This window comes from Pristiophorus japonicus, chromosome 9 (genome assembly GCF_044704955.1).
Source record: "Pristiophorus japonicus isolate sPriJap1 chromosome 9, sPriJap1.hap1, whole genome shotgun sequence".
NCBI classification, from domain to species: Eukaryota; Metazoa; Chordata; class Chondrichthyes; family Pristiophoridae; genus Pristiophorus; species Pristiophorus japonicus.
The window spans coordinates 164437333-164465303 of record NC_091985.1 but is presented as its reverse complement, the minus strand read 5'-3'; the positions used below and the strand labels follow the sequence as shown (position 1 = coordinate 164465303).

The window sequence follows — 27971 nt, the reverse complement described above, 5'->3', positions numbered from 1 at the left end:
ATTATACCGCATCTGCCATGTATTTGCCCACTCACCTAACCTGTCCAAGTCACCCTGCAGCCTCTTAGCATCCTCCTCACAGCTCACATCACCACCCAGCTTAGTGTTATCTGCAAACTTGAAGATATTACATTCAATTCCTTCGTCTAAATCATTGATGTATATTATAAATAGCTAGGGTCCCATCACTGAACCCTGCGGCACTGAACCAGTAGTCACTTCCTGCCATTCTGAAAAGGACCCATTTATTCCTACTCTTTGCTTCCTGTCTGCCAACCAGTTCTTTATCCACGTCAGTACATTACCCCCTACTGCATTACCCTTGTCTACTCTTTCGCTTACCTCTTTTAAGAATTAAGTGAGGTTGGTCAAGCAAGACTTTCCCTTTTGAAATCCATGCTGATTATTCATTATTATGTCTTTGGTTTACAGATATTCTTCTATTTTCTCCTTTAGTAAGGATTCCATTATTTTTCCTTCGATATTAAGCTGACTGGTCTATAATTCCCTGGAGGTAAATATAGATATTACGTTAGCTATCTGCCAGTCCTCTGGCACTACACCTTTTTCTAATGAATGATTAAATATGTGTAGTAATGCCTCTGCTATCTCTTCCCTAGATTATTTTAAAATGCACTGATGCAATCTGTGCCGGCCTCTTTGAATTTGGTAAGTTTATTTAATAGTTCTCCTTTTAATATAGAAGTGATTATATCATTTCTAGTCTAATCTTCTGATGTCATGTCCACCTTATCTGTCTCCCTGGTAAATACTGAAGCAAAGTAATGATTTAATATTTCTGCCATTTCACTATCCTGTCCGTCCCTTACTGGCCCTATTCCCATCCCAGCTTTCCTTTTTAAAATTTATGTGCCTGTAGAATATTTTACTATTTTGTTTTATGTTCCTTAGCTCTTCTTTGCCTTCCAAATTGTTTTTTTGACTTCTGTCTTAATTTCTTCGTATTCTCTCTTGTCATACTCTCTCCTGCTGCCCATGTACCTAATGTATACCTCTTTCCTGACACTCAATTTTTCCCCTCTGTCTTTATTCCCCCATGGTGTCTCATTTGATTTTGAGCAGAATATATTTTTCCTGGACTCTGTTGAACACCGTTTTAAACATGTCCCATTGTTGTTCTAGATGACTATTTACCAATATTGTTGTCCATTTTATTTTCCCAAGTTCTATTCTCAGGACCTCAAAATTTGATTTTCTCCAAACTATTACCCTCATCTCTGTCATGCTTATGTCCTTCTCAATTATCATCTTAAAGTGTATTATGATCACTATTGCCTCGATGTTTCCCTACTTTTATCTCTCTTATCTGCTCTGGTTCATTCCCCATTACTAGCTCCAATAGCAAAGCCTCCCTTGTCAGGCTTCTGACATAAAGGGTTAGAAAGGACTACTGTAACTATTACAGGAACTCCATTCCCTTATCCCCTTTATCAACCTTTTCTGACCAATTATCCCCCAAGATTATTATTGTATGGGCTAGACTTTCCACTATGATCGCTATCGCCCAAAAATGGCCGATATTTCCGGCCTTGGTGCTTTTTTATTTTTCAGGATCGCTGGAATATCACCCATTTTAAAAACCGCTAGTTTCATCTTTTTAATTTGGCCGATAGCCTTAGCGATGTGAAATGGGCGTTAGCGATGTATTCAGTCGTGCAAGTCTGATGTCCATAGCAACGGCCGTTCTGCGCATGTGCGTTTTTTTTCCAGGCAAAGAACTTTTCCCGCGGGGGTTGACAGAGAGAACAGGGAACCTGGTCCCCATTAATAACATTATAGAATCTTTCTTTTATTCTAGCCCCTGTTGGTTTATAAAATAAAATCTATCAGCTGACTGAGGTGAACTCCACTTCCTTCCTCATGGGATGACATACCCTAGTTCTGCTTCTACTTGCACTGTGGACCGGAGGGGGGGGGGGGGGAATCCATGATTAATATTAACCCTGACATTACAGCAATGTACTTGTATGTAACTTTTCTCATTTTATTCTCCCATCTCTATTCTGGAGCATGTGATTATTGATCAATACTGGTTGAGAAATTACAGGCCCCACCACTATAAATCACTTTAAATGCCCTTAATTTGTCCTTAACAAATACAAATGCGATTAGATGATTGGTAAGAGTCAAAAAGGCCCTTAAAATCACTCACAAATTGATTCTTCTGACAGCCTTTTATTCCAGATACTCCCCGTAGTGCCGAGTTATTGCAGCTTTTCTTCAGCGTCTTTTTGGGCCAGCGATCATTTGGGCGAATTGTGGGCAAAATGCCGAAAGTAGCGCTCGGCGATAATCTGGGCCATAATCGGGCGCAAGTTTCCATTATAAGCACTATTCTCGGCCTTGCACGAGGATGGCGTCATATTTTTAAAAAAATAGGCCGGGCAATGCAGCTCAGTCATGTGTGCTGAAAGTTGGGCCGGCGATAAATGGGCGATAATCGGGCGCTAGTTTGCACTTTTCAATAAATATGGGCGATAGCCTGCATCTCAGCACTTATATGGGCGCTAAATGGGCGATGATGTGCAGAAAGTCTAGCCCTATGTTTCTACTCATTTCCCTAATCTGTCTGCATATTTATTCCTCGCCCTCCCTTCCACTATTTGGTGGTCTGTAGACTACCCCTGTTAGTGTCATTGATCCTTCACTATCTTTTATTTTTCTATTTGAATTACTGTGTCACATTTTCCTACTGCCATTTTGTTATCCCTAATAAGTACAGCTACTCCATGTCTCCTTTTTCCCTCTTTATTTTGTAAATATGTTATGCGCCGCAATGTTTAATTCCCAGTCCTGATGTTTCTGCAGTCATGTCTCAGTAATCCCGACTATGTCTGGTTCCTCGCAATCTATTATTGCCTCCAGATCCCCTGCTTTATAACTTATACTGTGTTTATTGCTGTACAGACAGTTTAACTCATTTTTTACTCACTTTATTTTTAACCATCTTTTTACACTCCTGTTCTATAACTCTATTTATTCCTTGGCCATCAATATGTTATCGTGCTTTATTCTTTCTATGCTCTCCTTTCCTGTTTTGTTTATATTTAGGCTGGTTTAATTTCTTGTAGATCCCTGTCCCTGTCTTACTAGTTTAAAGCCTTTACCACCTCCCGATTTACCCTTTCCGCTAGGACACGGGTCCCATCCCGGTTCAGGTGGAGCCTGTCCCATCGGTACAGCGCCTTCCTGTCCCAGAACTGTGCCAGTGTCCCATGAAAAGGAACCTCTCTTTCCATGCCAGCCCTTAGCCACGTGTTAATTCTCCTGATCTGACTGTTTCTATGCCAATTTGCACTTGCTTGAGCAATAATCCAGAGATTATTACCCTCAAGGTCTTGCTTGAGCTCCTAACTCCCGCAACTGCCTCTGCAGGACCTCCTCCCTGTTCCTACCTAAGTTCCTACCTAAGTTGTGTGTTCCGACATGGACCACGATAAGTGCATATTCCCCCTCCGTTTCCAGATTCCTCTCCAGCTGCCTCAAGGTATCCCTTACCCTGGCACCGGGTAGGTACTGCAGTTCTCCTATGTAAGACTGAAATAACTAGTGAATCAAACCAAACAAGGGTGGCTTTATGGGTTTTGACCACACAAGATACATTGACCTGATATATGTAGAACGTGGAATAAAGTTACAATGCTCACAATTCATTCCAACGCCAGCTCGTGTTTGACGATGAACTGCGATGTTTCCTTCAATCAGCAGTCCTTGTGATCTTTCACCCCGACTTACCTCATGTGAAAGATAGAAGGCAGCGATTCCCAAAGGCCAGAAGCAGCAGAGCATGGAGAAAACGCTGAGACCCAGATGGTCCCTGGGCGGCATCATTAGGAAATTGTCCTCACTCTCTGTCTCACTCGAGTAATCACTCTGCATGAAATTAAAAGGGAAGACAGGTGGTTACTTACATAACTCTGGGTGGTTTCATCATTGCATAATAAGGGCACAAGGCAGCGAGAGAATCCAGGACCTTAGCAAGGAAATAATGGGCTGTGATCAAATTGCAATACATTTGGTTTTAGAAAAATAGAAACATAGAAAATAGGTGCAGGAGTAGGCCACTCGGCCCTTCGAGCCTGCACCACCATTCAATAAGATCATGGCTGATCATTCCCTCAGTACCCCTTTCCTGCTTTCTCTCCATATCCCTGATCCCTTTAGCCATAAAGGCCACATCTAACTCCCTTTTGAATATATCTAACAAACTGGTCTCAACAACTTTCTGTGGTAGAGAATTTCACAGGTTCACAATTCTCTGAGTGAAGAAGTTTCTCCTCATCTCGGTCCTAAATGGCTTACCCCTTATCCTTGGACTGTGATCCATGGTTCTGGACTTCCCCAAGATTGGGAACATTATTCCTGCATCTAACCTGTCCAATCCCATCAGAATTTTATATGTTTCTATGAGATTCCCCTCTCATTCTTCTAAATTCCAGTGAATATAAGCCTAGTCGATCCAGTCTTTCTTCATATGTCAGTCCTGCCATCCCGGGAATCAGTCTGGTGACTGATTTGCGCCATGAAGTCTCCTAACTTGCACTATTCATTGTCAGTCCATAAGATTTAAAGCAACTCTCACGACACTAAATCAGTGCTAATCAGTAACTTGTACTAAATGCAAATCAAAATAAAGCACAGCCAGGGATGCAGCTTGGTGGCTACAAGACTGGGGTCTAGATGGCCGGGCCAGTCTCCACTGACATTCAAGTGATCCGTAAGGGTATGTTTGCTGGTCCCAGCTCAGTTCTTTAGGGGAGGGAAAATCTGATTGGCTTGGGATCCTTCAATTCTTGGCCAATTAAGTTAAGGAGCACCATGGACCCAGTGTGAGATGATAGACTGTTCCATCATCGGGACATCAGACAACTTGGAACAAGCTCAGCCCAGGGAATTGGGGGACTGTCCTGAACTGGCTGGTTATTTTCAAAATTACTCTCCCACAGACTTAAAAAAAATTAACTGATTCTAACAACGATTGACTACAGTCGTCCAATTTGCAATTTTATTTGCTTCCTCCCCCGCACCCCTCCCTTTGTTTGTTCACTGGTTTTGTTCAGCAACTGAATGTTGACGACGAGAATTAGGCTTTGGTGAGCAGAACAATGTGACGCAGGAACCGCCCACAGCTGAAGGTGCAAGGCTGCTAGATCTGCTATGGGGCAAAGTAATCTCTTCAAACCAAGACACCCGCCAAAACCTCATAGAAGAGCGAGGTAATAACAACTTCTGCAGTAAAAACTAAACCGCTGCAATCAATATTAACTGAACTGAATTTATAAATAATCTTGTACATTAAGAAATAAATAAAGTGTAGTAGTTATAGAACTGTTGAGTTGGGAGTGGCTTAGCCAGTCACGTGATGTTCACAAGACTCAATAAAACCCCAGCCAGTTGGGTTCGGGGGATCCACGATGGGGCAGGTGGTTGTGAGCCTGGTGGATAAACTAGTAATGTGTAGTGTGATTGTTAAACCTTTTGCTAATAAACCAACTAGTTCTTAATAGCAATGTGTTGCTACGAATTCTTAAGCAAAGAACCCATGAAGCAAATACATTACATAAGGAACTTGCATTTATACAGCAAAGGTGTAAGAAAGCTGGCAAGTGTCGGGCGATAGGATATAGGTACCTACGATTCCCACCTGGAGAGCTTTCTTTTCCAGCTAGCCCGCCTGGAGAAATCACTGGACAGAGAGGAGCAGTTCGTGAGAGAGAGGAGCCACTCGGAATACAAGTGAACACAAGGTGGTCTGACACCTCCCAGTCCAAGGGAGGAACTAAGAGTGCAATGGAATAGATCCTGACTTAATCCCATAGATAAATAGAGAGGTAAGGAATCTATTTAAAAAACACACGTTAGGGCAGCCAATATATTCATGAGCAAGGATGGATCATAAAAAGGAAGTTTTGTGACTATTTTCTCCCCCGGGTGCAACCGATGAGATACATTGTGGACGAAATTGCCCCGCACCCCGATTGGGGGCGGTTACCTTCTCGGGCCAGGACTTATGGTCTACAGGGCTGTAGTGATTCCCACCCTCCTATATGGATCAGAGATGTGGACCATATAGAGCAGACACCTCAACGCACTGGAGAAGTACCACCAGCGCTGCCTCCACAAGATCCTGCAAATCCCCTGGGAGAAACGTTAGCGTCCTCGACCAGGCCAACATCTCCAGCATCGAACCACACTCGACCAGCTCCGTTGGGTGGGCCACATTGTCCACATGCCAGACACGAGACTCCCAAAGCAAGTGCTCTACTCAGAACTCCTACATGGCAAACGAGCCAAAGGTGGGCGGAGGAAACGTTACAAGGACACCCTCAAAGCCTCCCTGATAAAGTGCGACATCCCCACCGATACCTGAGAGTCCCTGGCCAAAGACCGCCCTAAGTGGTGGAAGTGCATCCGGGAGGGTGCTGAGCATCTCGTGTCTCATCGCCAAGAGCATACAGAAATCAAGCGCAGGCAGCGGAAAGAGCGTGCGGCAAACCAGACTCCCCACCCAACCTTTCCTCCAACCACTGTCTGTCCCACCTGTGACAGACTGTAATTCCCACATTGGACTGTTCAGTCATCTGAGAACTCACTTTTAGAGTGGAAGCAAGTCTTCCTCGACTTCGAGGGACTGCTTATGATGATGATGTTGACATTGGGGGTGAAATTGCCCTGCACCCCGATTGGGGACGGTAACCTTCTGGTGCCGGGACTTTCTGCGCCCGGTGCGGAAGTCCTGTTCCTGCTGCGGAATTGCTCTTACAGCCCCTCAAAGAAAGCGGAGCGAAATCTTCCGTGCTCCATTTCTTTTGGGGGCAGTAACCGGGGCCCTACCTGGACGCGGACTGAGGGCCTTATCTACATGGATGCTCCAACTAGCGCTGACATGCTTCAACTCCCCTCCCCTTCGATTAAAGGGCAGGGCCGCTGCGCACTCTGCACGGCCCCTGATGGTCTCCACTGGGCCCCAAGGGCAGGGTGCGACTGGGCCGGCAGCCTGGCACCCAAGACAGAGCGTGCCGGGCTGCACGATGGTGGTCCGGACCATGCTCGGGCCTTGAACCGTTTCGTCTGCCCACTTGGGACTCGCTTGCCGTGTCGGAGCTCTGAGTAGAGCGCTTGTTTTTGGAGTCTAGTATCGGGCATACGGACGTTCATCAGAGCTGGTCGAGCGTGGTCAGTGCTTCGATGCTGGGGATGTTGGTCTGAGCGAGAACACTGACGTTGGTGCGCCTATCCTCCCAGTGGATTTGCAGGATCTTGTGGAGACAGTGTTGGTGGTAGTTCTCCGGTGCTTTGAGGTGCCTACAGTGCATTGTCCAAGTCTCTGAACCATATAGGAGGGCATTTATCACCACTGCCCCGTAGACCATGAGCTTGGTGCCAGGTTTGAGGTCCTGGTCTTCAAACACTCTCTTCCTCAGGAAACCAAAGACTGCACTGGCACACTGAAGGCGGTGTTGGACCTTGTCGTCGATGTCTGCCCTTGTTGACAGTCGGCTCCAGAGGTATGGAAAATGGTCCACGTTGTCCAAAGCCGCATCGTGGATTTTGATAATTGGGGGTCATTGCAGTGTGGCAGGGTCAGGTTGGTGGAGGACCTTTGTCTTACGGATGTTTATTGTAAGGCCCTTGCTCTCGTACGCTTCGGTGAAGGTGTTGGCGATGGTTTGGAGTTCGACCTCTGAGTGTGCGCAGACGCAGGAGTCATTTGTGTACTGTAGTTCAATGACAGAGGATGGGGCAACCTTGGATCTGGACTGGAGGTGACGGAGGTTGAACAATTTCCCGTTTGTTCTGTAGATTAGCTTCACTCCAGCGGGGAGCTGATTGAGGATGAAATGGAACATTGCAGCAAGGAAGATCGAGAAGAGGGTCGGTGCAATGACACAGCCTCGCTTGACCCCAGTCTGCATGTGTATTGGGTCTGTGATGGATCCGTTGGTCAGGATCATAGCTTGCATGTCATCATGAAACAGGCAAAGGATGGTGACAAACCTTTGAGGGTAGTGAAATTTGTGGAGGACACTCCATAATCCCTCACGGTTGACAGTGTCGAAGGCCTTTATGTGGTCAAAGAAGGCCATGTACAGAGGTTGGTGCTGTTTCCTGCATTTCTCTTGGATTTGTCACATGGTGAAGATCTTGTCCATTGTGCCCCTTAGTGGGCGGAATCCACATTGCGACTCTGGGAGGAGCTCTTCAGCCACAGGGAGAAGGTGAGGAGGATTCTTGCGATGACTTTCCCTGTGGCAGACAGCAGGGAAACTCCTCTGTAATTACCGCAATCAAACTTGTCACCTTTCTTGAAGATGGTCACGATTACAGAGTGTCTACAGCGCCTGGTCTGCCCTCAAGGCCTCCATAATTAGCGCCTGTGAAGAGACGCTTGGTCACTCAACCAAGAAACATCAAGACTGGTTCGACGAGAACTGTAAACACACCTTTGCTGTGCACTCATAGCTATATTACACTAACCCCTGCTGTGGTGAAAAGCCTGTGCTTCAAAAGCTTCATCTTATCAACAGCATTGAGGGGGAAAACAAGCTTTTTGAGGACACGATTTAAACCAATTCTTTCTACATTGGCCTGGCCAATATTTATCCCTCAATCAACAGAACAAAAACAGATTGTCTGGTCATTATCACATCGCTGTTTGTGGGAGCTTGCTGTGCGCAATGTGTTTCCCACATTGCAACAGTGACTACACCCCAAACATACTTCATTGGCTTTGAGATGTACGGTGGTCGTGAAAGGCGCTATATAAATGCAAGTCTTTCTTTCACATTACAGTCTTGCTTCTATTAGAAACAATAAGTAATGCAAAAATATGTTAATATTCGTACAAAGGGCATAAATCACTCCATTTGAAAGTTGCTTCAGAGTTTCCATTCGATCAGCGAAGTTACACAAGACACAAGTGGGTGTAGGTTTTACTCCAAATTAAACTGAATAAAGTCTGGTGAAATTGTGTTCAGTTCAAGGTTTATGGAGCGATACTGTAAATGGTGGCAGGGAATTACTGGCCAAGAAATTCATCCTACTAAGGCCCCAATATGGCGGGCAGGAAGTGTGCACACATTTCTGGCCAGAAGTGCGCCACCCACCATTACATGGGATATACGGCACAGAAACAGGCCATTCAGCCCAACCAGTCCATGCCGGCGTTTATGCTCCACTCAAGCCTCCTCCCGTCTTTCCTCATCTAAATCTATCTGGCCATATTAGGAAAGGACAAACAAGAAGAATCCTTTACCCACACCAGAAGCCGGTGTTAGGCCTTTTGCAAATGCATTCTCACCTCCGAATCAGAATGTTGTGGCTTCCAGCCCCACTCGAGACATAAGCACATAGACCAGGCCCCATTCCCAGTACAGTACTGAGGGAGTGCTGTTGGAGGTGCCCTTTTTCAGAGGAACGAGCAGAGGCTCTGACCATCATTTTCCAGTCCCCTCTGGCTACAGGTGTGGTGCCGGAGACTGGAGGACTGCTAATGTTACACCTTTGTTTAAAAAGGGAAAAAGAGATAGACCAAGTAATCACAGGCCAGTTAGCCTAACCTCAGAGGTGGGAAAATGATTGAAAAAAATCCTGAGGGACAGGATAAATCTTCATTTGGAAAGACATGGATTAATCAAGGACAGTCAGCATGGATTCGTTAAGGGATGGTCGTGTCTGATTAACTTGATTGAATTTTCCGAGGAGGTAATCAGGAGGGTCGATGAGGGCAGTGCGTATGATGTAGTGTATATAGTTTTTAGCAATTCTTTTGATAAGGTCCCACATGGCAGATTGGTCATGAAAGTAAAAGCCCATGGGATCCAGGGCAAAGTGGCAAGTTGGATTCAAAATTGGTTCAGAGACAGGAAGCAAAGGGTAATGGTTGATGAGTGTTTTTGTGACTTGAAGGCTGTATCCAGTGGGGTTCCGCAGGGCTCAGTGCTGGTCCCTTGCTTTTGTGGCATATATCAATGACTTAGACTTGAATGTTGGGGGTATGATTAAGAAGTTTGCAGATGACACTGAAATAGGCTGTGTGGTTGATAATGAAAAAGAAAGCTGCGGACTGCAGGAAGATATCAATGTACTGGTCAGGCGGGCAGAACAGTGGTAAATGGAATTCAATCCGGATAAGTGTGAGGTAATGCATTGGGGAGGTCTAACAAGGCAAGGGAGTACACAGTAAATGGTACGACAACTGAAAAGTGTAGAGGAACAAAGGGACCTTGGAGTGCAGGTCGTCCACAGATCCCTAGTAGGCCAGGTAGATTAGGTGGTTAAGAAGGCATATGGAATATGTGCCTTTATTAGTTGAGGCATGGAATACAAGAGCAAGGAGGTTATGCTTGAACTGTATAAAACCCTGGTTAGGCCGCAGTTGGAGTACTGTGTATAGTTCTGGTCATCACATTACAGGAAAGATGTGATTGCACTGGAAAGGGTGCAGAGGAGATTTACAAGAAGGTTGCCTGGACTGGAGAATTTTGGCTATGAGGAAAGATTGGAGAAGCTAGGTCTGTTTTCTTTGGAACAGAGAAGGCTGAGGGGAGACCTGATTGAGGTGTATAAAATTATGCGGGGCCTGGATAGAGTGGAAAGGAAGGACCTGTTTCCCTTGGCAGAGGGGTCAACAACCAGGGGGCATAGATTTAAAGTAACTGGGGGGGCGATATAGAGGAAATATGAGGGGAAATTTCTTCACCCAGAGGGTGCTGGGGTTCTGGAACTCACTGCCTGAAAGGGTGGTAGAGGCAGAAACCCTCACCACATTTAAAAATACTTGGTTGTGCACTTGAAGTGCCGTAATCTACAGGGCTACGGACTGAGAGCTGGAAAGTGGGATTAGGCTGGATAGCTCTTGGTCGGCCCACGCGGACACGATGGGCCGAAATGGCCTCCTTCTGTGCTGTAAATTTCTATGTTTCTATGAAACCGATGCCCCATCTGCCCTCTCAGGAGGACCATAAAATATCCCATAGCATTATTTCAAAGAAGAGCAGGGGAGCTCTCTCAGCATCACAAAAAACAGATTATCTGGTCATTATCGACCCACGCCCTTCTGACTCAGGCAAGGGGGATAGCACTGAGCCAAGTGCTGACAACAATAAAAGATGCAAATACATTTAAAGCTGAGAATCAGCCGAACGTAGCAAATTAACAAATATGCTGAATATCCACTTCCTCCAAGTATTCACAAGGGAGGGCAGGAACCACATGGTCTCCTCAAGTGCAGGTAACTAAGGATGGAACTGCCAGTCAGGCTTAATGGGCTCAAAACAAATACATGGAGAACTGCGAGAGATTAGAGAAGGGTTTTTATGAGGTGCTGACAATCATTATCAGAGAGTCAATGGACACCGGGGAGGTACCAGTAGATTGTAAACAGGCAAACGCAGTGTCAACATTCAAATAGGAGAACAAACCAGACACAAGTAACTAACTACAAAACCATTAGTTCTATTTCACTCCCACAAAAAATAATGGACTAAGCTATCAGGAGTAAGCTTGAGGAATATCTGGACAATAACATCATCATCATCATCATAGGCAGTCCCTCGGAATCGAGCAAGATTTGCTTCCACTCCTGAAGTGAGTTCTTTGGTGGCTGTACACTCCAATACGAGAGCCACAGACTCTGTCACAGGTGGGACAGATAGTCGTTGAGGGAAAGGGTGGGTGGGACTGGTTTGCCGCACGCTCTTTCCGCTGCCTGCGCTTGATTTCTGCATGCTCTCGGCGTTGAGACTCGAGGTGCTCAGCGCCCTCTGGGATGCACTTCCTCCACTTAGGGCCAGGGACTTCCAGGTGTCAGTGGGGATGTTGCACTTTATCAGGGAGGCTTTGAGGGTGTCCTTGTAATGTTTCCTCTGCCCAGCTTTGGCTCGTTTACTTGAAGGAGCTCCGAGTAGCGCGCTAGCTTTGGGAGTCTCGTGTCTGGCATGCGGACTATGTGGCCTGACCAGCGGAGCTGATCAAGTGTGGTCAGTGCTTCAATGCTGGGGATGTTAGCCTGAATGAGGACGCTGATGTTGGTGCGCCTGTCCTCCCAGGGGACAATAATAACTGAGTAAAAGGTAGTCAACACAGCTTTGGAAGGAGGAGATCCTGGCTGGCCAACCTTCTTGAATTCTTTGAGCAAGTGACAACCCAAGCGGACTTCTAGAATGTAGAGTACCTAGATTTCCAAAACCAATTGGACAATATTCCATGGGATAAGTTTGGAGCTGCAGGGATTAATTGTGAACCGTGGGAATTGGTAAGAAATTGGCTGGCGTAGAAAACTTCAGGTTAGAGGGGTAACATTTAAAAAAAAATTTATTAGTTCACGGGATGTGGGTGTCACTGGCAAGGCCAGCATTTATTGCCCATCCCTAATTGCCCTTGAGGAGGTGGTGGTGAGCCGCCTTCTTGAACTGCTGCAGTCCATGTGGTGAAGGTGCTCCTACAGCGCTGTTAGGGAGGGAGTTCCAGGATTGTGACCCAGCGACGATGAAGGAACGGCGATATATTTCCAAGCCAGGATGGTGTGTAACTTGGAGGGGAACTTGCAGGCGGTGGATTTCCTATGCGCCTGTAGCTCTTGTCCTTCTAGGTGGTAGAGGTCGCAGGTTTGGGACATGATGCTGCAGGGCATCTTGTAGATGATGGAAGGAGTGAATGTTAAAGGTGGTGGATGGGATGCCTATCAAGTGGGCTGCTTTGCCTTGGTTGGTGTTGAGCTTCTTGAGTGTTGCTGGAGCTGCACTCATCCAGACAAGTGGAGAGTGTTCCATCACACTCCTGACTTGTGCCTTGTAGATGGTGGAAAGGCTTTTGGGAGTCAGGAGGTGAGACACTCACCTCTGACCCGCTCTTGTTGCCACAGTATTTATGTGGCTGGTCCAGTTAAGTTTCTGGTCAATGGCGGGGGATTTGGCGATGGTAATGCTGTTGAATTGTCAGTATTGGGCAGTTCAGTGTGTGGGGGTGTGGAAAAGAGCACTGCGTGAGGTTCCCAGGACTGAGTGTTGGGACCACTATGTTTCTAATTTACATCAATGACGTTAATCAGAAGAGGCTGGATCGACTGCTTTCCACCTCTCCTGGTTTTGCTTTCCATTGATGTCAGGCAGTCAATTTGCTGATGATACCGAACTAGAAAATGCACTGGAACTGGAGGGAAGAGCTCAGAAATGATAGAATGAGTTGGGCAAAATATTAAGGTGGACAGAAAAATGGCAGGTGAGACTTAAGGCAGAGTATGAGGAAGGACTGAAAAAACTTTGGCTTGTCTGATTGGAAAGGAGGTGTGTGAGAGGAATAGATGAGAGTCATGGAACTGGAAAGGGTAAATCCAGAGTATTACTTTAAATTAAATGATGAGAGTAAGGCCTGGGTTCAAACTAGTACAAATGTATATTTAAGACAGATATCATATTCATATAAGGAATGATCAGTACCTGGCATGGAGTTCCAGACAGAGTACAGGAGGGAAAGGATGGTGAAATGGGTGGAGGGGGGAAAGTTCAAGGGTTTTCCTGGGTGGACGAATTAAGATGGGCAGAGTTGTCTCCCTCAGTGATAATTGCCCTCTGGTCTTGAATCCAGCACACTGGCTGGTCAGTTCCCTAATGACAGCGTGCATTTTTATTTATATATAAAAAAGAGCTGGCACAGACTATATATATATTCTATATATGAAAGAGTTATCCAATCAACACACACACAAAAGCACGAGAAACACTACACACACACACTCAAAAAACATACACACACACTGTTTGTGTATGTGGGTGGTGGGGTGGGTGTGGGTGTGGCTACATGGGACTAATTGGTTAGCTGGCACAGACTCTCTCTCTCTCTCTCTCTATATATATATATATATATATATGTGAGCGTGCGTGCGGGAATAGCAGCAGTAAAGTTTCCCCGGCTGGAATGTAAGAATATATTGTACAGACGGTTTCTGAGGAAATCTACAACAATAACTTGCATTGATTGAATAATAGAATCCACTTCGGACCTAAAAAGGACAGAACATGATACTTTCTAAATGGTGAAAGGATAAAAACAGTGGAGGTCCAGGTACATAGATCAGTAAAAGGTTATGGACAGGTTCAGAACATAATCAAAAAACTACTGGAATGCTGGCCTTTATATCCAGAGGACTACAATACACGAGGGTAGAAGTTATACTGCAGCTGTACAAAGCCCTGGTTATCCCACACCTGGAGAATGTGAGCAGTTCTGGGCACCACGCCTTAGGGAGGGTATATTGGCCTGGGAGGGAGTGCAGCGTAGGTTTACCAGAATGATACCCGGATGCCAAGGGCTAAATTACGAGAAGAGATTATACAAACTAGGGTTTATTCCCTGGAATTTGAAGGCTAAGGGAAACAGATAGGGTAGATAAAGAGACAATATTTCCACTGGTTGGGGAGTCTCGGACTAGGGGCAGAGACGACAAATTAGAGCCAGGCCTTTCAGGAGTGAAATTAGGAAACACTTCGACACACAAAACTCTCTTTAGCAAACGGCAATTGATTCTACATCAATTGTTAATTTTAAATTGGAAATTGATAGCTTTCTGTTAACCAAAGGTATTAAGGGATATGGGCCCAATGGTGGGTATATGGAGTTAGATCACAGATCAGCCATGATCTCATTGAATGGCGGAACAGGTTTGAGGGGCTGAAAGGCCTACTTAGAAACATAGAAACATAGAAAATAGGTGCAGGAGTAGACCATTCGGCCCTTCGAGCCTGCATCACCATTCATTAAGATCATGGCTGATCATTCCCTCAGTATCCCGTTTCTATATTCCTAGAATCTTACAGCACAGAAGATGACCATTTGGCCCATCATGCCTGTGCTGGCTCTGTGAAAGAGCTCTCCAATTAGTTCCACTCCCCCGCTCTTTCCCCATAGCCCCGCAAATATTTCCTTCTCAAGTATTTATCGAATTCCCTTTTCAAAGTTACTATTGAATCTGCTTCCTCCACCCTTTCAGGCAGCGGGTTCCAGCTCATAACTCGCTGTGTAAAATAAATTATCATCTTCCCTCTGGTTCTTTTACCAATTGTTTTAAATCTGTGTCCTCTGTTTATATGGTTAAACTGCCTCAGAGTAAACGCAAAACGGCTGCAGACTTCTTCAGGTAATGACACACATCCTACATCACCTCCCACACAGTTATTACTGGCAAACTGATTCAAATCATTACAGAACTCTATTTACTTACATTTTTACCAACTTGGGCAAAGGAATCAAGTTGATTCTGTGATCTACTAGGTTACAATCTAGTTTTGATAACAATTGTTGCACTTTGATTGGTGAAATGTATTTGCTTTGTGGATTATTTGCTTAAGAATTCATAGCAACACATTGCTATTAAGAACTCAGTTTATCAGCAAAAGATTTAACAATCACAAGACACATTACCAGTTCATGCACCAGGCTCACAACCACCCTGCCTCATCGTGGATCCCCCGAACCCAATTGGCTGGGGTTTTATTGAATCTTGTGAACATTATGTGACTGGCTAAGCCACTTCCAACTCAACAGCTCCAGAACTATTTTAGTAACAACTTTAAATCAAGTGCCCCCTTTTGGCACTAGAACCCACAAATTAACAATTTAAAACTGTAACAAAAACCTTTAATCAAATTAAAATTTGGTTGCCGGGGGTGATGATGCATTCCAGTCCCTCCGACGCCTACCTCTCGCGGAAGGCCGCGAGCGTACCGGTGGACACCGTGTGCTCCATCTCCAGGGACACCCTGGCTCGAATGTAACCGCGGAAGAGAGGCAGGCGGTTAGGCTGAACGACCCCCTCGACCGCCCGCTGCCCGGACCGGCTGATGGCCCCCTTGGCCGTGCCCAGGAGCAGTCCTACGAGGAGGCCTTCGGACCTGCCCGCTCCCCTCTGCACAGGGTGCCCAAAGATCAGGAACGTGGGACTGAAATGCAACCAGAATTTGAGGAGCAGCCCCTTCAAATAATGGAATAGGGGCTGCAACTTCACACACTCCATAAAAACATGGAACACGGACTCCTCCAAACCTGTGATCATACTCACAGGTGCATACATTACAATTGGGTTCAGTTTAATGAAAGGGGTGCGGAATGACTACAGGTGTTATTTATTGTTAACCATAGGTGTGGATCAGTGGTAGCGCTCTTGCCCATGAGAAGGTAGTGGGTTCCAGTCCACTCCAGGGACATGAGCACATAATCTAGGCTGACACGCCAGCGTAGTACTGAGGGATTGCTGTATTGTCGGATGTGCCGGCTTTCTGATGAGGCATTAAACTGAGGCCCCATCTGCTCTCTCAAGTGGACATAAAAGATTCCACCGAAGAGCAGGGGAGTTCTCCTCAGTGTCCTGGCCAATATTTATCCCTCAACCAACATCACTAAAACATATTATCTGGTCATTATATCATTGCTGTTTGCGGAACCTTGCTGTGCGCAAATTGGCTTCCCTGTTTCTATACATTACAACAAAAGTACTTGTTTGGCTGTAAAGCACTTGGGACGTGCTGAGGTCGTGAAGGGTATTAAATAAAGGTGAGTCCTTCCCTTTTTAAAAAAAAACTTTCATTATTCCACCAGTGAAAGTGAGAAGACTTGCAATGAAATCCGCTCAGTTAACACGGCCTTCAGATTGCACACACTTGTAATTACTCTGTCCAGCCCCTTGTGTTCCCAATTTACATTATATAAAAGAAGTGCACTGCATCGCTCCTCCCCATCTCTGTAACCTCCTCCTGCACTACAACCCACCAGAATCCCAGATTTCCTTCGCCCCACCATTGGCGGCCGTGCCGTCAGGGGTCGAGGCCCGATGCTTGGGAATTGCTCCCTGAATCTCTCCTTGAAGGTGCTCCTTCAAACCTACCTCTTTGGCCGAGCTTTTGGTCACTTGTCCTAATACCTCCTTATGTCACTCGCATCCAAGGTTTGTTTGCTGACAACTCTGGGAAGCACCTTGGGAGTTTTACTATGCTAAAGGCATGGCTGTTGTTGTTACTGCTTCTGCCACCTCTCCAGGGGAGCCTGTTGCACAGTATAGTAGTAGGTAGTCCTGCGTATCGAGGATGACCCGCTTCCACACCAAAAATAGATGAGTTCACTGGTGTTTCACCTGGCATTCTAGGTCCCGAACTACATACTAAAGGGTGGAAGATGCCTGTGCATGGATTCTTTTAACGTTTGGTGACCGTTGCACACCAGCCACCACACGGGCTTGACAGAGCTAGATGGATGTACATTAACGATTTAGATGAAGGAATTGAATGTAATATCTCCAAGTTTGCAGATGACATTAAACTGGGTGGAGGTGTGAGCTGTGAGGAGGATGCTAAGAGGCTGCAGGATGACTTGGACAGGTTAGGTGAGTGGGCAAATGCATGGCAGATGCAGTATAATGTGGATAAATGTGAGGTTATCCATTTTGGGGGCAAAAACACAAAGGCAGAATATTATCTGAATGGCAGCAGATTAGGAAAAGGGGAGGTGCAACGAGACCTGGGTGTCATGGTTCATCAGTCATTGAAAGTTGGCATGCAGGTACAGCAGGCGGTGAAGAAGGCAAATGGTATGTTGGCCTTCACAGCTAAGGGATTTAAGTATAGGAGCAGGGAGGTCTTACTGCAGTTGGACAGGGCCTTGGTGAGGCCTCACCCGGAATATTGTGTTCCGTTTTGGTCTCCTAATCTGAGGAAGGACGTTCTTGCTATTGAGGGAGTGCAGCAAAGGTTCACCAGACTGATTCCCGGGAAGGCTGGACTGACATTTGAGGAGAGACTGGATCAATTGGGCCTGTATTCACTGGAGTTTAGAAGGATGAGAGGGGATCTCATAGAAACGTACAAGATTCTGACGGGACTGGACAGGTTAGATGCGGGAAGAATGTTCTCGATGTTGGGGAAGTCCAGAACCAGGATAAGGGGTAGGCCATTTAGGACTGAGATGAGGAGAAACTTCTTCACTCAGAGAGTTGTTAACCTATGGAATTCCTTGCCGCAGAGAGTTGTTGATGCCAGTTCATTGGATATATTCAAGAAGGAGTTAGATAGGGCCCCTACGGCTAAAGAGATCAAGGGGTATGGAAAGAAAGCAGGAAAGGGGTACTGAGGGAATGATCAGTCATGATCTTATTGAATGGTGGTGCAGGCTCGAAGGGCCGAATGGCCTACTCCTGCACCTATTTTCTATGTTTCTATGTTTCTAGGTCTTGATCCAGTGGCAAGGGTTATCCAAGGCGACTGGAGCCCAAGCTCTGCTGCACGGAACTAGTGTGCACGCATGCTCCTACTATCCATAGATCGCAGTGTGGGCTGGCCCGTGCTGCCCCTGGGCCCTTGCCTCACCTGGGCTCCTGTTGCATAGATTGACCACTCGCTCACTGGAATAATGTGCTGAAATTTGCGGTTGGAGGCGTACCTCCGGAGCAGGCCTCCGACCCTATAAAACAAATCGGCACCTACCTTCAGGCTCCCGGGCTTCGGAGACATCAGGTCTTGGGCCTGCAGGCGTACGCCTGAGTAAAGGCCCACGGATCCCAGGGACGCAGGAGGTTGGGAAGCATCCCTTGGTTGATGTGGGCCAGGCCCTCCAACCAAAAAGGAGGAGCTTATATGCTCAGGGGGATTTCATTTACGGATGGAATCCCCCACAGGCATATGAGGAATCCCCAAATAATTAAATAATGTATTCAACTGGAATAAAAATAAATGTTCCCATTTTCACATTTAATTAAAAGTCCCTTCAATAAAGCATCTACGATGAAAATTACATTTTTTGAAAAATAATTTTAACCGAGGCCAAAATTTGTATGAACTAATTTTAAATGTTTGTGGATGATATTTTATTTTTATATGTTTAATTTAAGATTTATATTGACCTTCGGGTGTCAGCCGTGGCTCAGTGGGCAGCACACTCGCCTTTGAGTCAGAAGGTTGTGGGTTCAAGTCCCACTCTAGGAACTTGAGCACATAAATCTAGGCCAACTCTCCAGTGTAGCGCTGAGGGAGCGCTGCATTGTCGGAGGTGCCGTCTTTCAGTACGACGTTAAACCAAGGCCCCGTCTGCTGTCTCGGGTGGACGTAAAAGATCCCACGGCACTATTTCGAAGAAGAGCAGGGGAGTTATCCCCAGTGTCCTGGGGCCAATATTTATCCCTCAATCAGCATAACAAAAACAGATTATATGGTCATTATCACATTGCTGTTTGTGGGAGCTTGCTGTGTGCAAATTGGCTGCCGTGTTTCCCACATTACAACAGTGACTGCACTCCAAAAGTACTTCATTGGCTGTAAAGCGCTTTGTGACGTCCGGAGGTCGTGTAAGGTGCTATATAAATGCAAGTCTCTCTTTCTTTCTTACGCTGGTAATAGCGGGCCTTACTGCCTGCTATTACCAGGTGTAAGGGTTTCGTGGACAGTAGCTGGGCAATAAGCCCAACTCTGCGTCTGCGAAAGTGATTGTTTGGCCGGTGTGGTAAATTTGTCATGGTGAACCTCGACTGATCACACATTGCGGGTTCCCGTACATGCACAACGCGTGCGGTAATCCGGAATTTGTGGGGCCTTCCTGATGGCTTACGATGCCGTACACTGTGCTAACAACGTCTTCAAGAGCGCAAAATCCAGGCCAATATTTCCATTGACTTCAACAGAGTGTAAAATCGGGCGAGGACGTCAGTCACGACCCTGTACTCATTCCCATCGGGAGGGTTAGATAAAAATTACTCCCTCCCCCCCACCCGCCCCCACAGCTTGGTTTCTGAAGTAACAATCTGAAGAAGATTCCTACCTCCAGCTCTTGGAACTCATCCTCATCCTCCACATCGTAAGATAGGGTTTGGACTTTGCTGTCCTCTGCTGACAGGTCTATAAATTGGCTGTCTCCGTAATCCAGGCCATCCTTTGTCGGGGACCTGCTTTCAATAAACGTGGTTTCACAGCAGTCTGAACTGTTGTTCTCAGCCCACGGCCTCAGCATGCCCTCGGAGTACAAAATTATATTGGGTCGGTATTGGGTCTCAACTGTGTGCTGCAGGGTGCTGGGATTGAGGACCTGTTGCTGGCTGGAGTCGTTCCTGCTCCGTTCCATGTAGTTCTGTGGCAGGAAGCCTCCCAGCACCTGCCCCTGGTACTGAGGAGCCGAATACAGAGACACCAGCCCATCCTTGCTGTCTGTCGCTAAGTCTTTGGTGTTAATGAGGCCGTTTCTCTTCCCAGTCTCGACACGAGCTTTGTGGCCGAAGCCCTTGCTTTGATCCATGTGACTTTCCATTTTCTTCCGACTTTCCTCAGAATTCTCAACGCTGTCCCGGAGGAAACGTTATTTAAGTGGAGCCCACATCCGACCTCTTGGTCTTCTTCCTGTTGAGAAAAGACAAACATTCTTTTGATCATCACTGCAGATCAAAGGGCCAGGTTAGGATTGCTGATGCATTCTCAGATTAATGGACCTCTCCAGCTACCTCTTGTAGTTTTTTTAAGTTGCTAATTTTCCTGCGGTCAATCAACAACAACTTGGCTTCATACAGGACCTTTAATGTAGTAAAACGTCCCAAGTTGTTTCACAGGAGCATTTGATACCGAGCCACAGAATGAAATATTGGGACTGTTGATTAAAAGCTTGGCCAGTTAGGGGCTGAAGTTGGTGAATGCCAAGGGCCACCCAAAGGGCCACCGACGGCCGCCGAGAAACCCAACGGTACTCTGGGCGGGATTTTCGGCAAAAAGGACATTGAAAGGGCGGCCAGAGGCAAAAAGAGGGACATGCCGTCAATCTGGGCGGCACCGGGCGGGAGCTCCCATTCTCGGCGGCAGAGGCGCTTGTCGCCCAAGTGCCGCCGAGGATGGAGTGGGGCCCATGGAGGGTCGAAGACCTGGAAATAAAAAGCATCAACAAAAAAAATGTGTTAAAATTGTCGACTAACCTTTTTTTTCAGCTCTTCATACTCACCGTCAGGGGCAGACCAGCCTACTCGCAGTGGTCCTTGCCCCGTTCCAGCAACGGCTCCCGCCGACTCCCGCCCACACCGATCTGGCATCTCGGCGGGCCCGTGGTCATTTGCGCCACTCGGCCGTCCACTGATGTCAGCGGGCACTTCCCAGCAGTTCTCTCCTGCCGCCCGCTCCAGACCAAATCAAAATTGGCACTGGGCACAACTCAAGGAGGAATGTTGGTGGCACTGGGTGGTAAGGCCATCAATTTCAGCCCCTTAGATTTCACACATCATCTTAAAGAAGGCAAATCTTCAGGAAGGCAAATGGAATGTTGGCCTTTATTGCAAGGGGGATAGAGTATAAAAGCAGAGAAGTCCTGCTACAACTGTACAGGGTATTGGTGAGGCCACACCTGGAATACTGCGTATAGTTTTGGTCTCCGTATTTAAGGAAGGATGTACTTGCATTGGCGGCAGTTCAGAGAAGGTTCACTCGGTTGATTCCTGAGATGAAGGGGTTGTCTTATGAAGAAAAGTTCAGCACTTGGGCCTATACTCATTGGAGTTTGAAAGAATAAGAGGTGATTTTATTGAAACATATAAGGTACTGAGGGGTCTTGACAGGGTAGAAGGGTAGATGCAGAGAGGATGTTTCCCCTCGTGGGGGAATCTAGAACTAGGGGGCATAGTTTCAGAATAAGGGGTCGCCCATTTAAGATGGAGATGAGGAGGAATTTCTTCTCTCAGAGAGTTGTAAATCTTTGGAATTCTCTGCCTCAGGGAGCTGTGGAGGCTGGATCATTGAATATATTTAAGGTGGAGCTAGACAGATTTTTGAGCGTAAGGGTATGAAGGGTTATGGGGAGCGGGCGGGGAAGTGGAGCTGAGTCCATGATCAGATCAGCCATGATCTTATTGAATGGTGGAGCAGGCTCGAGGGGCCGAATGGCCTACTCCTGCTCCTATTTCTAAGTTCTTACGTTCTAAAGAAAGAAAGATGTGGCGAGATGGAGAGGGGATTCTAGAGCTGCCACTGGTGAAGCAAAGGAAGTAGGGGATGTGCGAGAGTCCAGAGTTGGAGGAACACAGGTGGCTCACAGGATTGTAGGACTTGAGGAGGTTACAGAGATAGTGAGGGGCGAGGCCATAGATGAATTTGAACACAAGGATGAAAATTTTAAATGTGTGATGTTGCTGGACCGAGCACAAGGGGAAATGGGTGAAATGGGCAGCCGAGCTTTGGATAATTTCAGTTTCAAGTTTAAATAGCGTAGAAATTTGGATGTGCCCAATCTTACCTCGTTGGTTGTGGCGTAAATAGGCCACCGATTAGGCCTGGTTTTCCTGGTGCAGCCGGCTGGCACACGCCAAACCAATCTTGCAGTGGGGGCCTCAAACAGGCATTAGGACCCTTATTTGCATATGCCAAAGGGCCTCAATGCCTGTTTCAGGTGTGAGCATGCACAACGCGTTTTTGGCCGTTAGCAATTAAGGAGGGCTGCACGCTTCCGGCTCATAATCAGCATGCGTTCCCTGCCCACAATATTGCCCATTTAAGTCCCCGAAACACAGGTGCGGTGCGAGCACATTTCTGTGCCATTGGTCTGTTAGAATTCATTTTACAGTTTGTGATATGATGTCTGTTCATTAAAAGTCCACACATTACACAGAGAAACCAAATTATTAATGGCATTTTAAAAGCGTTTTAAAATAGCAATGTGTTAATACCTACAGAGGAATATCCCTGTGGAATAGAAGTTTTCCGCAATCCTTGATTCCTTGGCATTCGGCTCAATATGAAACTGATTCTTTGTCTGCAGAACTGGTTCTGCAAATCCCACTTGTGTCCAAAGAGTTCCCTCTCAAACTGACCACATTAGAGTGACTTGCACACATTGCTGACACAGCTCAGTTCCCAAGTCCGACCTGTGCCTCTTCACTAAATGGGGCAATCTGCCTCACGGGTCTGAGGGCGCTGGTGCTACTTATCTAATTCCAAAGCAGTTTGTAGCAAACAACAACACCAAGATGCGTGCCAAGGGTCAGGACTTCTTGCCTTCAGTCGTTAGGACGGCCATTTTAACCGAGTTCGCCCAGTGGGGAACTGACGAGATTGGATCAGCCGGCCCTTTTTGCATGTCTGTTTTTGCTGACACAAATCAGCACAATCATGTCCTCTCTCTAACCCATCCTAGTACCCCCCTTCATAACATAAGAACATAAGAATTAGGAGCAGGAGTAGGCCATTCAACCCCTCGAACATGCTCTGCCATTCAATAAGATAATGGCTGATCTTCTACCTCAACTCCACTTTCCTACACTACCCCATATCCACTGATTTCCTTAATATCCAAAAATCTATCGATCTCTGTCTTGAATTTAGAATCATAGAAATTTACAGCATAGAAGGAGGCCATTTGGGCCCATCGTGTTGTCCGGTCCGAATATGCTCAACAATTGAGCTTCCACAGCCCTTCCAGGTAGAGAATTCCAAAGATTCACAACATAAGAAATAGGAGCAGGAGTAGGGCTTACAGCCCCTCGAGCCTGCTCCGCCATGCAATAAGATCATGGCTGATCTGATCATGGACTCAGCTCCACTTCCCTGCCCGCTCCCCATAACCCTTGAAACATAAAAACATAGAAACATAGAAATTAGGTGCAGGAGCAGGCAATTCGGCCCCTTCGAGCCTGCACTGCCATTCAATAAGATCATGGCTGATCATTCCCTCAGTACCCCTTTCCTGCTTTCTCTCCGTACCCCTTGATCCCTTTGGCCGTAAGGGCCATATCTAACTCCCTTTTGAATATATCTAACGAACTGGCCTCAACAACTTTCTGCGGTTGGGAATTCCACAGATTAACCACTCTCTGAGTGAAAAAGTTTCTCCTCATCTCAGTCCTAAATGGCTTACCCCTTATTCTTAGACTGTGATCCCTGGTTCTGGAACTCCCCAGCAATGGGAACATTCTTCCTGCCTCTAACCTGTCCAATCCTGTCAGAATTTTATATGTTTCTATGAGATCCCCTCTAGTTCTTCTAAACTCCAGTACATACAAGCCCAATTGATCCAGTCTCTCCTCACATGTCAGTCCTGCCATCCTGGGAATCAGTCTGGTGAACCTTCGCTGTACTCCCTCAATAGCAAGAATGTCCTTCCTCAGATTAGGAGACCAAAACTGAACACAATATTCTAGGTGTGGCCTCACCAATGCTCCGTACAACTGCAGTAAGACCTCTCTGCTCCTATACTCAAATCCTCTAGCTATGAACGGCAACATGCCATTTGCCTTCTTCACCGCCTGCTGGACCTGCATGCCAACTTTCAATGACTGATGTACCATGACACCCAGGTCATATTGCACCTCCCCTTTTCCTGATCTGTCACCATTCAGATAATATTCTGTTTTTCTGTTTTTGCCACCAAAAGTGGATAACCTCACATTTATCCACGTTATACTGCATCTGCCATGCATTTGTCCACTCACCTAACCTGTCCAAGTCACCCTGCAGCCTCTTAGCATCCTCCTCACAGCTCACACCGCCACCCCCAGCTTAGTGTCATCTGCAAACTTGGAGATAATTACATTCAATTCCTTCGTCTAAATCATTGATTTATATTGTAAATAGCTGGGGTCCAAGTACTGAGCCCTGCGGCACCCCACTAGTCACTGCCTGCCATTCTGAAAAGGACCTGTTTATTCCAAATCTCTGCCTCCTGTCAGCCAACCAGTTTTCTATCCACATCAATACATTACCCCCAATACCATGTGTTTTAATTTTGCACACTAATCTCTTGTGTGGGACCTTGTCAAAAGCCTTTTGAAAGTCCAAATACACCACATCCACTCATTCTCCCTTGTCCACTCTACTGGTTACATCCTCAAAAAATTCTAGAAGATTTGTCAAGCGTGATTTCCCTTTCATAAATCCATGTTGAGTTGGACCAATCCTGTCACTGCTTTCCAAATGCACTGCTATTTCATCTTTAATAATTGATTCCAACATTTTCCCCATCACTGATGTCATTCCCTGTTTTCTCTTTCCCTCCTTTTTTAAAAAGTGGTGTTACATTAGCTACCCTCCAGTCCATAGGAACTGATCCAGAGTCAATAGAACGTTGGAAAATAATGACCAATGCATCCACTATTTCTAGGGCCACTTCCTTAAGTACACTGGGATGCAGCCTATCAGGCCCTGGGGATTTATCGGCCTTCAATCCCATCAATTTCCCTAACACAATTTCCTGATTAATAAGGATTTCCTTCAGTTCCTTCTTCTCACTAGACCCTCGAACCCTTAGTATTTACGGAAGGTTATTTGTGTCTTCCTTAGTGAAGACAGATCCAAAGTATCTGTTCAATTGGTCCGCCATTTCTTTGTTCTCCATTATAAATTCACCAGATTTTGACTGCAAAGGACCTACTTTGGTCTTCACTAATCTTTTTCTCTTCACATATCTATAGAAGCTTTTGCAGTCAGTTTTTATGTTCCCTGCAAGCTTCCTCTCATACTCTATTTCCCCCTCTTAATTAGACCCTTTGTCCTCCTCTGCTGAATTCTAAATTTCTCCCAGTCCTCAGGTTTGCTGCTTTTTCTGGCCAATTTATATGCCTCTTCTTTGGATTTAACACTATCCCTAATTTCCCTTGTTAGCCACGGTTGAGCTACCTTCCCCGTTTTATTTTTACTCCAGACAGGGATGTACAATTGTTGAAGTTCATCCATGTGATCTATAAATGTCTGCCATTGCCTATCCACTGTCAACCCTTTATAAGTATCATTTGCCAGTCTATCCTAGCCAATTCATGTCTCATACCATCGAAGTTACCTTTCCTTAAGTTCAGGACCCTAGTCTCTGAATTAACTGTGTCACTCTCAATCTTAATAAAGAATTCTATCATATTATTGTCACTCTTCCCCAGGGGGCCTCGCACAACAAGATTGCTAATTAGTCCTCTCTCATTACTCATGACTCCCTTATCGCTCAAAAATCTGTGTATCTCCACCTTAAATATATTCAATGACCCAGCCTCCACAGCTCTCTGGGTAGAGGATTCCAAAGATTCACGGCCCTCTGAGAGAAGAAATTCTTCCTCCGTTTTAAATGGGCGACCCCTTATTCTGAAATTATGTCGCCTAATTCTAGATTTCCCCACGGGGGGGAAACATCCTCTGCATCTACCTTTTCGAGCCCCCTCAGAATCTTATATGTTTCAATAAGATCACCTCTCATTCTTCTAAACTCCAATTTAGGCCCAACCTGCTCAATCTATTTTCATAAGACAACCCCTTCAACTCCGGAATCAACATGGTGAACCTTCTCTGAACTGCCTCTAATGCAAGTATATCCCTCCTTAAATAAGGAGACCAAAACTGTACGCAGTACTCCAGGTGTGGCTTCACCAATACCCTGTACAGTTATAGCAGGACTTCTCTGCTTTTATACTCTATCCCCTTGCAATAAAGGCCAACATTCCATTTACCTTCCTGATTACTTGCTGTACCTGCATGCTAACTTTTTGTGTTTCATGAAGAAGGACCCCAGATCCCTCTGTACTGCAGCATTTGGTAATCTCTCCCCACTTAAATAATAATTAGCTTTTTATTTTTCCTACCAAAGTGGATAACCTCACACTTTTCCACATTATACTCTATCTGCCAAATGCTTACCCACTCACTTAGCCTGTCTATATCCCTTTGCAGATTCTTTGTCTCCTCACAACTTGCTTTTCCACTCATCTTTGTATCATCAACAAATTTGGCTACATTACACTCGGTGCCTTCATCCAAGTGATTAATATAGATTGGGATCCCAGCATTCCTTGGGAGCACAGTATATAAGCAGGCCACTCACGAGGTACCTGGACTCTGGAATCTTATTAAAGGAGCTAAGGTCACATTCGCTCATTACACACAGTACTCAGTCTCACCCTTTATTATGAGTGTAATAATTGGTGACGAGGTAACGAACAACCGCATGAAAATGCAAAGAAAATTCGGCATCCTGGAGAAGTTCTCAGAGGGGACGATTGGGAGGCCTTCGTGGAGAGACTCGACCAATACTTCGTGGCCAACGAGCTGGAAGTGGACGAGAACGTTACCAAACGAAGGGCGATCCTCCTAACTGTCTTTGGAACACAACCTAAGGCCTCATGAAGAATCTCCTGGCCCTGGCAAAACCAACAGAGAAATCCTACAAAGCATTGTGTACGCTGGTCCGGGAGCACCTGAATCCTAATGAAAGCGTTTTGATGGCAAGATATTGGTTCTACACGTGTCAACGATTGGAGGGCCAGGAAGTGGAGAGCTACTTCGCTAAACTAAGGTGCCTGGCAGGACATTGTGAGTTTGAGGGATTCCTAGAACAAATGCTCAGAGACATTTTTGTACTGGGCATTGGACATGATGCAATCCTTTGCAAACTGTTGACTGTAGAAACTCCGAATCTAAATAAAGCCATAACGATAGCCCAGGCATTTATGTCCACCAGCGACAACACCAAATAGATTTCGCAGAACAAAGAAGTTTCGGCCAGTACTATGCATAAAGTAACAGCTTTGAGCAGAAATGTACATGGCAGAACGTACATGCCGGCTGCTGTGGCCCGATTTCAATTAACCCAGAGTCCACCAACAACTGTGAATGCGCGGTAGTTAATACCCTGTTGGCACTGCGGAGGTGATCATCGGTCCCATCAATGCCGCTTTAAGCACTATGTGTGCAATGGTTGCAGAACAACAGGACACTTCCAACGAATGTGCAGACGAGCTGCAAACCCTGCAAACCACCTCGTTGCAGAGGAAGATCGATCTACAGAGGATCAGGCTGAATTGGAGACTCGTACTGAGGAGGCAGAAGTGTACAGGGTACACACGTTCACTACGAAATGTCCACCAATAATGTTGAAAGTTGAACTGAACGGCATTCCAGTATCTGGAATTGGCAAGTCAGTCCATTATGAGTAAAAAGGCCTTCGACAGGTTGTGGAGAAATAAGACACACAGG

The 27971-nt window shown here is 46.0% G+C and overlaps 1 protein-coding gene across 1 annotated transcript in view; it reads right to left on the bottom strand.

Moving 5' to 3' along the window:
- Nucleotides 1-21087, bottom strand: part of LOC139273960 (synapse differentiation-inducing gene protein 1-like) — a 45850-nt gene extending 24763 nt beyond the window's left edge. The window contains 5 exon segments of the mRNA XM_070891033.1: nucleotides 3757-3894; nucleotides 19819-20327; nucleotides 20330-20390; nucleotides 20797-20902; nucleotides 21002-21087. Of these exon segments, the coding sequence (XP_070747134.1) occupies nucleotides 3757-3894; nucleotides 19819-20327; nucleotides 20330-20390; nucleotides 20797-20902; nucleotides 21002-21087 (900 nt within the window).
- Between the last annotated feature and the right edge of the window lie 6884 nt (nucleotides 21088-27971).